Source organism: Anopheles stephensi, chromosome 3 (assembly GCF_013141755.1).
Source record: "Anopheles stephensi strain Indian chromosome 3, UCI_ANSTEP_V1.0, whole genome shotgun sequence".
Classification (NCBI taxonomy): domain Eukaryota; kingdom Metazoa; phylum Arthropoda; class Insecta; order Diptera; family Culicidae; genus Anopheles; species Anopheles stephensi.
In genome coordinates this window covers 60328380-60345952 of record NC_050203.1, presented here as the reverse complement: position 1 = coordinate 60345952, position 17573 = coordinate 60328380, and the positions used below count along the sequence as shown (strand labels likewise).

The 17573-nt window shown below is 42.2% G+C and overlaps 1 protein-coding gene across 1 annotated transcript; it reads left to right on the top strand.

Annotated features, from left to right (window-relative positions):
* Positions 1-1101: 1101 nt before the first annotated feature.
* Positions 1102-16856, top strand: LOC118510007 (keratin, type I cytoskeletal 9-like). The gene is made up of 4 exons (XM_036051392.1): positions 1102-1122; positions 1363-2408; positions 12286-12307; positions 15633-16856. The coding sequence occupies exons 1-4, from the start codon at positions 1117-1119 to the stop codon at positions 16854-16856; spliced, it is 2298 nt and encodes a 765-aa protein (XP_035907285.1). The 5' UTR covers positions 1102-1116.
* The last annotated feature ends 717 nt before the right edge of the window (positions 16857-17573 follow it).

Here is a 17573-nt window from a genome sequence, read left to right as displayed (position 1 = left end):
AAAATTGCCGTTTATCGTATCTTTCGGGTGCGAGATTGACCCTCTTCTTTATTGGGCCAATCAGTGACGGTTCCATTTTTTTGCGCATCCAAAATCCATTTTCCCTGCACAATCGGCTGATTGCAGCTTCTTCGGTCACAAAACTAGCGAAAAGCGAAATGTGTGAACGCACCTATCGAACTCAATCAACCGATCACCGGTGTGATCGAACCGAACCGTTCGATGGCTGAAGAAGAGCATCCCCGATGATGGCCCATCATTTGAAGGCACAATTAACGGTGTGGCAGGTCCGCTTTATCAACCGCGGTTCGCATCTTCGTAACCGTTTGCACAAACGATAATTGACTAATCTGCTGGGCATTACCTGTCCGGTGGCTTTATTTTGCCACCGCATTCCGTTTTACAGTATTTGTTTCTTTTTTTTTGCTGTACGTCGTCTGCCCTCTTTCGTCAATCTTCCTTTCGATAACTGATGGGTGCGAACGAGCCTTTCCGTTCCCGAGATGGAGGATGTGTGTGCTTGTGTCGAAAGTCCAACGCAGCGTTGGCTTCCGTTTTCCATCGCACGTCTTTTTTAATAATCGATGAAAAATACATCACTTTTCGGGTCACACACAGGCGTTATCGTACTGGAGGCCGAAAGAAGACGCTTGACGAACAGCAGCAAAAAAACTCGAAACATTACATGTCCTCCATCGCGCTAATTTGATGTCATGTTTTGCTTCTGCCCGAGACACACAGGTGAGCGGTTTTCGTCATCATCGCGTGGTGATCGGCAAGCGCCGCTGTGCAAGAGCTACCCTCCATCCGGATGGGGCAGAAAGAGATGCAACGAAAACAACTCATATCGGTCGAGATGCGGTCTTGGCTCGCAGTGAAAACTCTAGTGGCGTCGAAGGAAAATTCGGGCGCGGTATAAATTGATTACGATCCACGGTGGGAAGCATCATTCGCTTGCGATCGTTCGTACCATCTCAATCGTGTGAGTTCGAGCTTTGGATATAGAGTTTTCACGGATTTTCGATAGTTTTTGTGAAAAACGGTGCAGTGTGTGCATTACTTTTGGTATTTGGACATTCGGCTCAACACAGCGAAAAGCGGCAGTTGAACTCAATTATGAAGGTGCGTTGGTGTTAGTGAATATGTGGGATGAAGAAGTGATTAAAGACATTTCGTGAAATTGTGTGATCTTTAGACGAGAATATGAAGCTGTCACAAGTGATCCTAAGTCCTTCTGGACATACACTTCCCTTGGTGGACTTTTCTCGAACAAGAACTCATTCTGTGAAGTTGTGTGCAGTTGTATTGTGTTTCTAATACGATATCTCTGTGTTTTCTTTCCCATCCTCCCATCTCTTGCAGACGTTCATTGTGTTGAGTCTGACGGTGGCACTGGTGGCCGGTGCCAGCCTGGACAAGTCCTCGGCCAAGGAAGCGCAGGACCGTAAACTGGACGGACAGTCCAAGAATCATGGCAAGCGTGGCCTTCTTGACTACGGCTATGGTTATGCGAAGGAACCGGAACTACAGGGTGGCTTCAAGCCTTCCTTCGGCTACGACATCACCGTGAACGAGCATCACGTGCCACAGTTTAAGACCTATTCTGCCCCCGAATACCATCACAATCAGTACGCTCCGTACCACAAGGAACCTACCGTGTACAACTGGAAGGAAGAGAAGCACACCATCATCACCAAGAAAGTCCCCGTACCGTACCCGGTGAACGTGGAAAAGCAGGTGGTCATTGAAAAGAAGGTCCCGGTGCATGTGCCAGTGAAGGTGCACGTACCGTACCGAGTGGAGGTTGAGAAGAAGGTCCCGGTGTACGTTGAGAAGAAGATTCACGTCGATCGTCCCGTGCCGTACCCGGTGAAGGTGAAGGTCCCAGTCTACCACAAGGTGGAAGTCGAAGTTCCCAAGCCATACCCGGTGCACATCCCCAAACCGTACCCGGTGTACATCGAGAAGGAGGTCCACGTCCCGGTCGTTCATCGTGTGGAGGTTGAGAAGCCATACCCAGTGTATGTGGAGAAGCCGGTACTAGTGGAACAGCAGGTTGAACAGCACGAGCATGAGCATAGCCACGAGCATGAGCAGAGCCACGAGCTTCAGCTTCACAGCCACGAGCAAAGCAGCCACGAGCTGCAGAGCCATGAGCACAGTCACGAGCACAGCCACGAGCATAGCCACGAGCAGGATCATACCGTGCATCACAACATTCGCCCAGTTGGCATCAAGTCTACGGACTTTATCTCAGAGCCAATCAATGTCGCCGAGCACGAACATCAGTACGGTGAGGAGTCGCAGAAGATCGAACGTAAGGTAGAGAGCGACCAGAAGGCTGCTTCGGATGCTGCCAGCGAACAGTCCAAAGAGGCGGAAAAGCCCACCGAAAAGGAATCTGCTCAGTAAGCAGCTATTACTCTGTTATTTTAGTTAAATAGTGTCACATTACTTCATTCATAAGTATCCTCTCTGTACGATAAGCTTTCTCACAGGGATGCTCGCCTAGTTATCATGTCATCATTAATGCCTCTCGTCAAACGCATGGAGAAGATTTTGTTCTAATAGCTAAGAATTGTAACCACCAATACCAACACTCTAGTCTCAAACCACGCATCGTCTCATCAAGCGAAATGTGTGTGTTTGTTCCAGTTAAAATGTGAAGCTTACGAATCATAACAAATCATCCCCACTATACATCTTCAAACGATAAGTGAAACGAAAATAAGTAAATAAACAAAACGAAAATGAAAAACTCAGCTCAGTTTAGTTTTTATTTGGTAGTGAACAGAGACGATCAGCCACGTGCCACAAATGCCGATCATTTTCCCTCTCGATGGAACGCGAACCGTTTGCGTTTGACCCAGTTTCACTCGATCGTTTTCTTTCTCTCGCTCTTGGGGTGAGGGGGGGGAGGGGGGTTGGGTTGAGAGTGATGATCGATGATACAACCACAACCAGCACCGCGTCATATTTGAGCTTATTGCTCAATAACTTACACTTTTACCCTCGTTACATGGGCCGTTGCTTTCGCCCAGACGACGCACGCATGCCCGTCGCTCGATCTCGATCGCTCATTAGATACGGCTCCCGGTGGAAATGAGCCGAAAGCCGAAAGCCCGCCTCACGGATCACTCCGCTTCGGCCAAACTTAATTTCGTCTCGATTCGTCGCACACCACGTCGCCCGGGGAGGCAAACGGTCCACCCCTTTCGGTGAGATGATTTGCAACGGGACTCGTGAAGATCTTCACGATCGAACCGTCCCGCAGTTGAACGTTTGGGGCTAGTGGGTGATCGTGGGTATTGAGTAATCTGTTGACGTGAATGGAACTGGATGGAAGAAGGAAGGGGTTGGATGGAAGGCAAGGAGAGACCCAAAGAATCAGCCCAAGAAAATCAAATCAACGCCAACGCCCCACCACGGCAGAGACAAACACAGATGTAACTGAAACCGATCCGAGATTATAATGTGCGTCGTTTTCGTACGCCGTGAGCCATGAAACGTGGCTCAAAACATAATTTTGGATTATTATAGGTAAATGCATGAAACAAACACAGGCGGAAGGTATCGAAAGGGCCCTGATTATGTTGAGCTTGATGAGCTTTATACTTTGCTAAGATTGCATTGACCTGCATTTTTTGTAGGTTTGGAAATTGAAAATCAAGCAATAATTAATACGAAATTGATTGAATTAATTAGTTGAAAGCAAAGGGCCTTCCGGGTAGTACAGGTAAAATCTTATGTTGTATGATTTTTTTTTTCACAAAACACCGTGAGAGTTTGTGATTTTCTCACTCCCATTTACTGAACAATAATTTCATGTTTTATTAGTTGAATTGGAAATTAATTTCATTACGTATTTTAATTGTTTATTTGTTGGATAACGATGCCATTAATAATAGGGCCTTTGATTAAGTCATCAGTTAACTGTATTGCCACATTTTGTAATACTAGATTTTATTTTTTAATTTGTACCATTCAAATGCCATTCAAAACGATAATCGACGGTTGTTAAGACTCCTACCGTTCCTACTCAATTTTAATTGCATAAAGTGTTATTTATAAATCTCTCTCTATGAATAATACTTCACTTCATGATGCTCAAACGAATGATGAATGAAAAGTATAACGAATACATTCGATTTTTTTTAGTTAAACCGGTTTGCCAATACAAGCTGCAGATCACATTCAGTCTTAAAAGGAAACATTTTTATAACTTGAAATATAAATATAAATTTTGATAGCTCCACTAAGTTTTAAAAGGTTTTTATATTAAAAAATTAATTCTAACGCATAACTACAATCGAAAAGCTTTTCTGTGCTTTTAGGAGAAAACTGGCTTTCGACGTGTTTCACCATTAGTTCTCTAAATATATATGGGTTGAACTTTCTCTCAAATGTTATATGGGTAGCTTTCAAAGAGCAGCAAATCGAAAAATCCCTTCACTTCGTACACTTTCCATTAAGGATGTGCACTTTCAAAACTGTACCAGGGTAATCAATACCAATTCTAGACCTTTTACTACTATTCATAGTGAGCTTCAGCGTGCTAGAAAAAAGTACGGCAACTCACAATTAAGTTTACTTATGACATAATGGATAAAAGAATAATACAAACTTTTCTCTACGAATTTTACTCGGGAGTGGTTTTGCCACTTTTTATAATGAATTAATTCTTTTGTGAGTTATTTATAGATGGGAAGTTGCTAAGTTTTGAGCTTCAAATAGTTTTATTTCTTTACTATATAATTTTAAACAATTCTACCATTCTTGAAAACGGCCTTACTTTTTTATGTTTTTAAAGGTAGTTTCCTTAATTTAAAATAATTTAAAATAAATGTAAGTGGAAGAACTTATTTGAGATCCCACTTATTAAGTTTTTTTTCATGTAAAATGTTTACCTGTGTCAATGGTATATTCGAGGAGCGATCTAGTGGCCGAGGCGACATGTCAGTACCGGGGTTCAAATCCCATCCAGACTGCCTGCCCGAACGCAGGGCTGACTACCTTTCTACTACGGGTGAAATCGAGTCATAGAAAGCCGAAAATGGCAGACCGAGACCTTTCGAGGTTGTGGCGCCAATAAAGAAGAAGAATAGTATATTCGAAGATAGCAACATTAAATCCAAATCCAGTGTAACATATACGAAAATAACCGACTAAATTATCATCATGTTTGTTGTTTAGATATCGAAAGAGATGTTTATGTATATTGTTCTATGATTACCTTTCCCGTGGATAAAGCTTTACATAGCTTAGCATGACAAATGTACGATTCACATTCGGCACCTACAAGTTCCCAGCCCAACAAACAGCCTGCCCGACATTCACATTACCAATTTAAAGCCTCACTAACAAACCACCCTTACCAAGCTAGTGGGAAAAAGGTGTACAAGGGAAAAGAAAAATTAAACAGACAAAAAAAAACACACACAAACACAGGGTGATACGTCAGCCAGCACGACGCCTGTTATGGTCGAGCAAATTGCTGCAAATTGAAATTTATTGAAACAGAAAAAGCCGTCACACAACCGCCGGTAGGATGCGATGGGATCGAACAGGAGTGAGGGAAAAAAAAGTCATCCAGCGGGTAGTTTTATATTGTTTTCCCAGCCTTTTTTTGTGTGTGTATGTATTTCTGCGTTATTATTATTATTCCTAATACTGGTCTCGATAAATTCTCCACTATTTAGACGCCAGCGTACTCGCTGCCCGACGCAGCTGTCAATTGCATTGTTTTTGCTGTCAAACTATTTAGTTTTATTTGACGGATTTTTTAATCGTTTTTCGCTTTAAGCACAACTTCACCCAAACACACACACACACACAAACCAGACGTGCGCCAGCGCACCACCCTTCAGCGCGTACACGTGGACCACGGCGGGAGTCTGTCAATACCTAATGGACCCAGTTTTCGGGAAAAGCGGCGGTTTTGTGTGTGTGTGTGTGCAGTTTGGCGCACGCTGATTGATTTTTATTTCCCCATTGCGTTGCATTTTGTTTTATTTTATGGTGAACGATTTTTACCCCGCTCGCGTTTTTTTTTTTGTCGACCAGCCCGCCAACCAATACTTGCATCCCGCTGGCTGTAGCTTTGGAGCTTTTTTTCTGCCCGAGAAACTCCCTCTCACCGTTCATCAATCTCCTTCCGAGCGGGCGACGCGGGCGAGTGAGTGTGTTTTTGTTGGGATGGATGGAACGCTCGGAAAGTTCTAATCGTTTTCTCGCACTGCATCAAGCCCGGGTAAAAGTTCAATCAAATGGAACATTTTGCTTTAATGGCATTTCTAGCGTTTGCATAGGACGCGAGCAGGCTTTTCTCTACCCACCCCGTCGTCCCCGGGATCGGTCTAGACCTAGCGAGTTGAACCGAATGTGTGTGTATGTGTGTTTTTATGTTATTTTTTATATTCTCCCCTTGACTCTGTCCTTCCTCTGAAGTTACCGCTTGCCCCATGGCCTTCGGAATCGTACGGACGATGAACTTTGATGTGTTAAAGATCCATCAAAGCGTACCGATACGTGCCGCACTGAAGCTTGTAGATTTGGTGGTTTGATATGTTTGCCCTAAGCTGCACTAATGCACTTTTACCGCCGCTGTATCACGGGATGCTGGATGCAGCAGCGTGCTTTTGAAGTGTTCGGTGAATTTGTTGAATGAGGCCACAATGCGCCCACAATTGCTGATGACTTCGATTCGACGAAGAAACATTTAAATCTCTAACTACGTTCATGATTGAGAATTTATCGGATTTAAAGCTATTTTCTAATGATTGTAGCAAATAATATGATGGTTAATTTGTGGTAATATTTCATCGAAGTTGATATTCTCAGGTGAATAATTTTTAAAAAATAAATAAAGAAAATAAACTAAAATTTCAACACATGTTTGTCGTTGGACAACTTTCACAAACCATGAAAATATGATGTAAAGTAGCACACACGATATAAAAATATTATCCCCCAGTTCTATTTCTTGGAAGCAACCGTTTTGAGAAGGCGTTGGCAAAGTGTTGAAAACCCTATTAAAAGCTTAACGCACAGCTTTTTTATGTTGAGACGAGTTGCACGTAGTTTAAAATTGCTGTTGAAACTAATCCGATTAGTAGTAATTTTATCGTTCATCAAACGAGTGTTACTTATGCATATGAAGTGCGTCGATAATTCTGAAAACTGTTCTAGTCAAGGTGGTTTTTGTTGTGTTTCAGCATTAGCTGTAATTACTATGTGTGGAACATTTAACCCATAGTTTACTATATAATTATTTTGGTTTTCCCCTTTAAAAAAAATAACTTCCTAAGAAATTACATCCATAAAGTCACATAATTTTCGTGCCTTACATGATTCGGGCAGTAGGCGACATCGGCGCTTGTTTTCACACTGCAGCACCAGGAATCAAATTCCATCCAGACCGTCTCTCCGAATGCAGAACGAACTATCGAGCTACGGGTAAAATCAAGTCACAGGAAGGCAAAAATGGTAGACTTTAGATCTCTCGAAGAAGAAGAGCGCATAATTATGTTGACAATACAAATATATGCACTACAGATTACTCAAAGCATTAAATGAAAATTAAAAATTTCTTGTTGAGCCTTGACATCTTGGGTTAAGGGATGGTAGACAATTAAAAATTCAAAGCATTGTCTGTTTGGAGTTAGAAAATTAAGGTGATGTTTGATTATTCTTTTGCCACCAATATGTCTCTAATTAAGACAACCTGTTGTCCTTTTGTTGCATCTACTACCGTTAACAGTAAAAAACTCTTTATAAGGACTAGGGCGTGGTCTATGTCGAGATGCCTTATACTGCAACTGCAAGCCTTCGGGGTTTTCAAAGCCACAATCGTCCCAGCACTTCTTCTTCTCTTCTTTGGCTTAACGACATCTTAAGGTCATGCCTGCCATTTCTGGCTTACTAGACTGAATGATACCACGTAGTTAGATAGCCAGTCCTCACTACAAGGGGAACGATCTGGATGGGATTGGAACCCCGGTCCTGCCGTATGAAGACCGGCGCCGTTGTCGCCTCACCATCGAGTCCGATATGAACGTAGTCATTCAGCCGGTGAAAAGTCTGCCCCTGAAAGGTCTAGGTGTTCCTCCGCTAAGGTTTGTAAAAAGACTTTTGGTCCTACAATACAATAAATATCCAACAACAGCGTTTGGTTCCTACTGAGGTTATTTGAGAATTGGATAATTTGTTCTTATCTCATGTATTGTCAAATTGATAGCTGTGTCTTAAACATGGATTTTAATTTTTGTATTAATATATCCAGTGCTTCTTCTTCTTCTTCATTGGCACTACAACCTCGTGAGGTCTTGGCCTGCCAATTTCTGGCTTTCTGCGACTTGATTTAACCCGTCGCAAAGTTCTTTGTACGGAGAGACGGTCTGAATATGATTTGAACCCCGGCCCTGCCCTATGAAGACCGTTATCGTCTTTTGCCACCGGCCGCCCATCCAGAACGTCTTGTTCCTAATATTCTTCAAAAACGGATGATCTGAACTCTGGATCAAAGTTACACAACGATAAAGCCTTGGTTTTGCTCAACAGTTTCTGTTCTATATTGCGATCGCAAAACGCTCTTTGTTGACCTTTTTTTGTCACCTAACAGACGTTTAAACCATTCTCTAAGATATTAACAAATAATATAAGATATTAACAAATTTAAAGTGATTACAACCAATCGTCAGAATAAGCCTCACTGATCGTTGGAAACATATATAAACACAAAAGTTAAAAATAGAACTATCTTTATAATCTAAAAACATAAAAAGCTTATCAGTGATGAATTTATCAATCCCTCGATCGTACTCATTGCTGTCATTTAGTTTCACTAGGAAAACCACCCCCCTCTATATATTTTAATCGCTGCTAATGTTTATCTTTGATCCAAAACACATTTCCCGGCCCTTTTTTAATTGATAATAAGAACGAGCATTCCTCTTATCTCGGCAATGCTAATCCTTCCGAGCAAAACCCATACTATTAGCTACTTTTGCCCCTGCTTCAAGAAGCTCGTCTCAACTCCAAAACCAACCTAATTGCCATTAAGCGGTGTGGGGTGACCGGTAAGATAATGACGCCCAAAAGCTAAATACCCTGTCCTACCAACATTCCCTAACCGTACGACGCTTATCACCAACTTTTGCGTCACCCAGCTAGAGTAATAACCCTTCGAACGCAATTGTATAAGTTGGGCATTAAATAGAAACAGAGAGCGAAAAAAATGCCCTCTATCTCAAAGTAAACGGCTAAATTTTGCGTGCCAAAGTTGCCCTGTTGGCTATCATCATCATCATCACGGGGCAAGCATGATCGAAAACCGGTCCGAGTAATTGGGTCTGCCCCTGGCCGGAAAAACAAACTCGGCCTCAATCGGTACAGGGCAAACGATTAGCAACTTGTTGGGCTCACTGGAGTGGCCTAGCAAGAGAGAGAGAGAGAGAGGGAGGTTGACCCAACTACCCACGCCCGGAAGTGAACCCTTCCGCGTGATACAAGTCCCCACTTTATGGTGACAAATTTGCGGACACCAATTACCCATTTCCTAATTTTTCCAAACCATCTCTTAATTACAATTACGCCAAAGTTCTTTTCGGTCTGTGCTTTTTTTTCTTTAATTCTTGCTTTCAGACGATCCATTCGCACAAGTAGCAGCAGCAGCATATCCTTCGGATGAGCGATTACCGAGGAATGAAAAGTGCTCTGCAGCGGTGTGCAAATAAAGACAAACAAACAAACGGAAAAAGAAGCGCAAAAACTCAGGCACGGCGCAAATCTCAGGTGAGCAGATGGTTCTCGTTTGCTTAGGACACCTTAGGACGACGCGGCAGGCGAGGCAACGTGGGGTTCCAAGTTAGCACTTGAACGTCGGGCCAGTAGCGGCTGCCCCGTGGACGGTTTTTCACGCTTTGTAATTTTTGAGCAAAATTTCCGTTCCGCTTGGTTTGGGTGGCAAAGGAAAACCCCAACGGCCAACCGGTCGAAACCGAAACAAACTCTCACCTCTCTCAAACAGGCCGTAGGAGGATCTAGTTTCGCGCGTTTGAAGCCGCAGCCAACAGCAAAAAAAAAGCTCCATTTGCGTCCGAAATTGTGTCTCATTCTAGTGGGAAGCAAGAGAAGAAAACTTATCCGAAAAAAAATCATCCATTGCAAACGGACCAAGCGAAGTGGCGAGAACGCCAACGAGACAATACACCGGTATTAAATTGAATTAATATCCTCATTCGAGAGGATAGGCCTGACGGGTGCCGGTTGGGCTAGCGGGCGTGTTGGGTGGTGAAAATTCTTTCCATGCTTTCGCATCCCACACGCAAACGGGCCACTGACTCAGGAGTTAGGGAATTGAATGTGGAATGTCTACATTTAATGGGTGCGTCATGGGTCACCATTTTTAAAGCCTGCTGCATGCTGCTGCCTGAGAGCAGAATTTATTGAGATTTCCTACATTTCATCACATGCCCAACCCGGACCCGGAAGCGTTCGGGTGAAATGTGTAGTCGTATACCCGGGGCCCTTTAAACCCGTCCCTTAGTAAATGGTTCACCCCATGGTACGACGTTGTTACGGATTACATCTCATCACCATCGAAATGGAAGGAAATGATGTGTTTTGTACTGTGTGCGGAGAAAACCTCGTTCTCCCGTACGCAGGACGCAGGGACTCGCTCCACCCGCAGCACAGCTCCACGGTACCGAAACGGGTGGTGGGTTACATCTTTAATAAAGGATTTTAATTGTGCTCATCACGAGCACGAGTGTGGACAGCGGAAGCAGTTTGGGCATGTTTATTACCGTCTTTACCTAGGCTTTTCCCTTTTGTCTCCCTCTTTTTTTGCTTCTGTTTTGTGTTTGGGAATGAAAAACTTTATTCCGGAACTAATTCCACTCCAACCGACCGACCGACCGACCGGGATGATGATAAGCCGACGGTTCAAAACGAGACCACCCCCAAGTGTCCCGACAGAGTGCACTTTGTAAGGCCGAAAGGTAGAAAAGGTATCATCCATCGAGGATTTCGGTGGCAATAAAAACAGGTCGTTTTGTGTGACGAGAACAACTGGCTCCCGATTAGCAATGTAGAGCAAATGAACACGTTTCGGACAACGATACAACGATTCCACCACAATCGAGAGAGCAATCCAATACAGCGCGTTTAGAAAAGTGAAATATTTCCGGAAACATTTCATCAATCCATCGAATGGTTGAAATATTTCAAGGTTTATAGCAATTTAAAAGTTCACTTGAAAGGGGAAATGTGAAAAGCTTACAAAAGGGGAAAATGAAGTTTTTCCAGCATACGGGGAAGTATGTTTGGTTTATCCGTAGGAGAACATTTTCCAACATGTAAATTATTTTTAATTAGAAATATTTATTTGAAATGAATCATTTTTCCCACATTCAGCATTAAGAATATCGCTTTAAATTTTGATATAAAATTTTACCGTCATAAGTAAAATAAATAACACAAAATCACTATTTTTTTATAAAAATCCCTGTTTACATACTGTAACCTTAAGCAGGACCAAACATTACTTCCTTGAAAAGAAGCAAAGAACAACTGATGAACTAAATGTATTAATACATGCTAATGCTTTTGAAATTGTTGCAAGCAGCAGTGAAAGGATACGTCCGCTGTAAAATGTTTTTGGGAAATTTAGTTTTAAGCTGGGGAATAAATGTAGCAGGAGAATGCTACACGATTGTGTTTGGAAAATTTGAATGAAGCTGAAGAACGACAACCCCGCAGCTTGTTTGTAGCTGGGAAATTTGGTTGAAGTTGGAGAAGTTATGTTGCAGGATTAAGTCATGCAACGTGCAATGTATTGAGGCCTGTTTTACACCAAGCCTCACACATTCTTGCATGTCGCATGGGAAATTTGGATGAAACAGGTAATCAAAAAAGCGAGATACGTTCTTCTATGTAGCAGGGGAATTCGGTTGGAGCTGGGGAATAGACACTGCAGGAAAAGGTTTTGCAACTTACTTTTCCCCTAAACATGGTTTACATCAAGCGTGTTTCATAAGGTTCCAGGATCTATCACGCAACAAGCTATGTCCCTTAAAGTTGTCCGTACCAAACATTTGAGATGCAGGATAAGGATATTAAAATTGCTATTCTCTTAGAAATGTCTTACTTACTGGAAACAGAGTTGGGAAAGTTTTGTACAAGTAGGGTAAAACCTGCTGCATGCTTGAAAGTAGCTGGAAAATATTGCTAGAACTAGGGAACGGACGGCGTAGCATAATTTCATGCAACTTACAATTCCCCTAGAAAGAGCCTCAAGTATCACCAAGTACGACCAATATTTGCTTTTAGAATGGGGATAATTCCCCGATATATTAGGGGAATACCAAAGTCTGATACAAACTTCGATTTAGTTGGGAAATTTTATTGAAGCTAGGGGACGGATAATGCAGCATGAACTTATGCAACTTGCATCTTGCTACATAGCTCTGGTACCTATCTTGCAACATGGGTGGTATACGTGGTTATATGTAGTTTGGGAAATTTTGTTCTAGCTGTCGAACGGACGTTGCTGAATCAAGTCGTGCATCTTGCCACAGGAATGTCCATGTTGCATACTTTTATGTAGTGTACAAAAATGTACCTAAAACCTGATGTTGGGATATTTTGTTAGGGGCACAGAACTTGAAGTTGTAGTGGGATAATTACTGGATTCCCCTTGAAACATAAAGCACCAAATTTCGAAAAGAAATGTGTTGCAGCATTTAAAATGAATTCATGAAGAGGAAATGATTGGTAAATTGTACAACAGCATCTTGCTCTACAAAGAGGTTGTAGTTCGATGGAAAAGATAAATCGAATTGTCGGCCAACCAATGTCGTTTGATGAACGGTTTTCAGCTAATTTATTCACATTTTCTTTTGTTAAAAACAGTCCTTGATTCAAAATGTACCAGACAGTTTAGTGTGAAGAATATTGCATATGTAGCAGCATTCGCTCACGTGTTTATGATGATCTATAATATTTAAGTTAATCGAAAAGTTTTGCAATGTTTTAAATGGAATTATGGAGAGGATATATATAATAATTATGTTTAATATTGAATGATTTAGAGCTAAAACAATGACTGGAGAAGAATATATTTGAAATTTTAACAGTAGTTGTAAGTGAATGTTACAAAATACCAACTTCAGATCAACCATGGATAATACGACTGTTTTGGTTTAAGATCAATTGTATCTCTGACAATTATATCTGCTGTCTTAAATAGTAGCCATTATACATAATTCAACACATCAGAAAGCTTACAAGGAAAAACATTCTGTTACTTCATCTCACGCGAAAAATAAAACATAAACAAATCATGCCTTAAGGCAACAAACATTCTTCATTTCACTAACGAAATGTAATAATTTCTTAACCTTTCATGTTGTGTCTTTTTTTTAACAAAATGCATCATTTGATTGATTTTGATTTGATTTGATGATTGAATGAAAAAAATATGTTGTTTTACCCGATAAAACATTATACCACGCTTTTCGCACGAAACATGAAATGATTTCAACGGATTTATAGCAAACTCAACTGAACCGGTTCAACTGATTATGGCACTATTATGGCATCGAACATAGGGTGGTCCGTTTTTAACGATAATAGCTGGTGGAAAATAATAAACAATACTCTTGGTGTAAGAATAAGCCGTTCGAAGGGCTTACATAATGTGTAGTTGAAAATATTTCGAAGATCATTTGAAAATTATCAAAATTTTATGTGACTAAAAACTTTAGGTAGTAAATTTATGGAATAGAAATCGGTTTCATATTTACCCACTTCTGTATGTATGAGTATGAGTGAATGGAATACTGCACCGGTTCAAAACATTTCTACTTCATTCATTTCATGGGGAAAGTCCTATCAAATCCCTTTTGTTCTTGGATGATTTAGGGAAATTTTGAATGGAATATTACTTGTTAGTAATGCTTGTGTGCAGCAGTCAACAAAAACAAACAGAAACAAAGTGATGCAATTTTTATCAATTTTGATTTGAGGAGCGCAACATTGTAGCTGCTTTATTACAGACAACGATCGAATGTGTAAAATGCAAACAATTATTCATAACAAATAATTAATTTTTGACAATACGGCATAGGTCCGCAATAATAAATAAATAAATAATAAAAAATAATTAATTTTGTATTACAAGATTAGAAACATACTCTTAAAACTGACTAATCATTTTTTTAATCATTTTTTTCTTATAAAATGGTCTGGTCGTACGGCCATATTGACTCCGTAAGCCGCGTGCGGGAAGTTGAATTGAAGATCCTGTTTTAGCTCCATAAATAACTAGCGGTGCTTGGAATAATTGATTAATGAGCTGCTCATCAATAGTCACGTGTGCGCAGATGCATCTTTCAAATAGCCCTTCATGTTACAAACGTTTGTAAAAACAATGCATCTTACCCCATTTTGCTAATGAACTAATGGTAACGACATCACATAGCGCTTACTGACACTGCTCTAACCTCTTGTTCTAAGAAAGTGTGCAGCCAATTTCAAATCGTGATTGATTTACCCAACGTAGTACGCACGTGGTACATGTTTGGAAATTCAAATACCCCCGGTGCCGGATGTGCCGCTAACGCCGGTGGCATGAACTCACGATCGAAGAAGTTTGCAAGAAAATATTAACATATCTATCCCGAGTCAATAGTGAATCGATTAGGGAATCGGTGGAAATAAACGGCATCGTTATCCACCTGCCCAACTGAGCGTGAATCACTTTCAGTTTCGTTTGTAGTCATTGTTGGTAGCACAACCGTGCTGCCCGTGGTGCTGTACTGCAATATGCTTCCAGGCTGGAATATCCCAGTCGCAACTGGTTGGGATGATTCGTGAGATGATGATTCTATTAATATGATAATTGCACTACACTGCTGAGGAGCAAGTGTTCTACGACACGTTTGAGGATTGTTTGGGTGTGCCCCGGTCGTGTATAAAAACGGAAGAACTCAGCTGTTCTGGCTCAATTTGTGCTTCGGAATTGATGCAGCTGGAGTTGGATCCCTGCGATAGTTTAGCAACGGTGATATAGAATAGAGGAGAATTACCATAGAAAGTGAACAAAATGAAGTGTTTCTTGGTGAGTGAAGTGGATAGAACCAATTTCCATAAGCATCTAGAATTTCAATGCGACATTGTAACATAAGTGTACAAAATGAACTATGCCTCTACAGTGGAGTGAACGGTTAGGCAACAAAGTTCCTCCTTTACTGCAAAGTTCCTCCGTTCCTTTGTGGTGTCATTTTTAGTTGGAAAAATCCAATAATTATGGTTTAGAAAGATTAAAAAGTGTACAAAAAATTAATTTAAAACGCTCAAATCATTAAAAAGAAACTTAAATTTGAATTCAAGCGTTTCTTGAAACGCTTCAATGTGCAAGTGTTGCACAGTGGTTGCCCCGCAGGCCTTGCACGATAATAGTGATTTTTAAGTAAACTTTACTTTTATTTTATTTATATCTTTAGTATTACGGCTTGAAGCCGTTTTGTCAACACCGCATGTGTTAAAATTGAGTTATAATTACACTTTTTTTTATTTGAGTTTGGCATGTTTCTAATAAATTGTTATATTATTTTCAATTTCCTTTACAGATTGTCACACTTCTCACGCTGTCGGTAGCAAATGCGCATTTATTTAAGAAAAAAATGATCCTCACCTCTGAAGCCGACGGTGGCCATTCCGGTGGAGGTGGAGGTAGTTTTTCGCTGGGTGGCGGAAGCTTTGGCCTATCTTTCGGAGGTGGTCTACAAGGAGCTGGTGGTGGCCATGGAGGCTCTGTTGGAGGAGGCTATGGAGGAGGATCCGGTGGTCCGAGCTACTCAAGCGGGGGACATGCTGGAGGATACGGTGGAGGTGCCCCAAGCCATTCCGGTTCAGGTGGTGGTGGTCATCAAGTAGCTGGAAGCACTGCTTTCGCAAGTGCAAGTGCAAGTGCCAGTGCAAGTGCGGGAGGTGGTTCCTCGGGAGCACACACCGGACAAGGTGATCATTCCGGTTATGCTCCAGCATACGGAGGATCGGGTGGATACGGAAATAATGGTGGTAATGTTGGTGGACCTGCAGTACATGCACCGTCCGACCAGCTAACACCTCCTGCAGGTACAGGAGGGTACCAAGGGTCTGGTGGAGCATCTCACAGCTATGGCAACAGTTTCGCGAATGCTGGAGCTAGTGCAGGAGCACATGCCGGTGTGTCTCAAGGTTCTACGGGTGGTTCTTATCAAGGTGGAGCTCCACAACAGTCATATGGCGCCGCTCCTTCCAGTGGATATGGGGGACACAGTGGACCTGCACCTTCCAACGGACATGCTGGACACGGTGGGCATGGTTTCACGAAGCAGATCACCATCACCAAACACGTCGATAACAGTCCTCCGCCGCGTCCGATCGTTATTGAAAAGCCTGTCCCAGTGCCGGTCGATCGACCCTACCCGGTGTACATCGAGAAAGAGGTGCCGGTGGTGAAGGAGGTTCCGGTTCACTCGGGAGGCGGTGGTGGTGGAGGCAGTTACGGAAGTGGTTCGGGTCATGCTGGAGCCAGTGCTAGTGCAAGTGCGAGCGCACACGCGGCAGCAAGTGCCGGTGGATTCGGTGGTAGCTACGGTGGTGGTTCTAACGGCGGTGGTTACGGAGGTGGAAGCGGACACGTTGGAGGAGGTTACGGAGGTGGAAACGGGGGAGGGGTTGGAGGAGGCGGTGGATACGGTGGAGGTAGCCATGGTGGAGGTCATGGAGGCGCATCGTTCACCAAGACGATTACGTTCGAGAAAACCTTCAACAAGCATAAGCACCATCTCCATCACCACGGATGGTAGAATGCGTAAGAATTCCTCATGGCTAGACGGAAAATTGATGATGGCGTAGCGGAAATTCTCACCTTCAATGATAACCAGAAAAGCTTTACCTATGTTTTATTAGCCAAAATTGACCGCAGTTGTGTGTGTGTGAAATTGTTGATAAATAAATAGACTTTAAGAATTATTTGAGGTACACTTTCGTTTACTTGCACTTTTTCATATCACACAAACTGAATTTAATATATTTCAAGCTCATTTGGCTTCTTACGTTTATCTGTAACAATTTTAAGAGAAAAATTTCAGATCTGTAGTTAAAAATGTGTAATACGTATAACTATAAACGAAGGCTCAAATTACTGCTTAAATGGTTTAAACAAAACGCTTCACAGTTTAAATAAACCATAACACATTGATCACCAATCGAAATAAGCCGTGTTGTGAGCCGTGATCGTGCTTGAGTGCCTTTTGATGGCGGCTGAAGAAAGACTCACAGCAGCAAAGCACTTTCGTACAACCCCGGATGCGAGAAACCAGTCTCTGCGCCAACTTATGAATGAATTCGTCGACGGCAGCGAATGGCAAGGTGTTTCCGGTACGGTTTCGATTCAGTAGCACACCATTTCCTTCGTCGCCTGGCAACCTATGCCTCCTCGCTTACCGGTTCAACAGAAACCAAAAAAGCCCCACACCATATATTCTCGTTCAGTTTAGCCCCAGGCGCCCAGGCGCCGGTGA

What these genes read in the sequence shown, in the direction of transcription:
- LOC118510007 (XM_036051392.1), top strand. An exon ending in ACCGAAAAGGAATCTGCTCA is followed by an intron (nt 2,409 to 12,285) that starts GTAAGCAGCTAT and finishes CAATTCCCCTAG; the next exon opens with AAAGAGCCTCAAGTATCACC. An exon ending in AGAGCCTCAAGTATCACCAA is followed by an intron (nt 12,308 to 15,632) that starts GTACGACCAATA and finishes TTTCCTTTACAG; the next exon opens with ATTGTCACACTTCTCACGCT.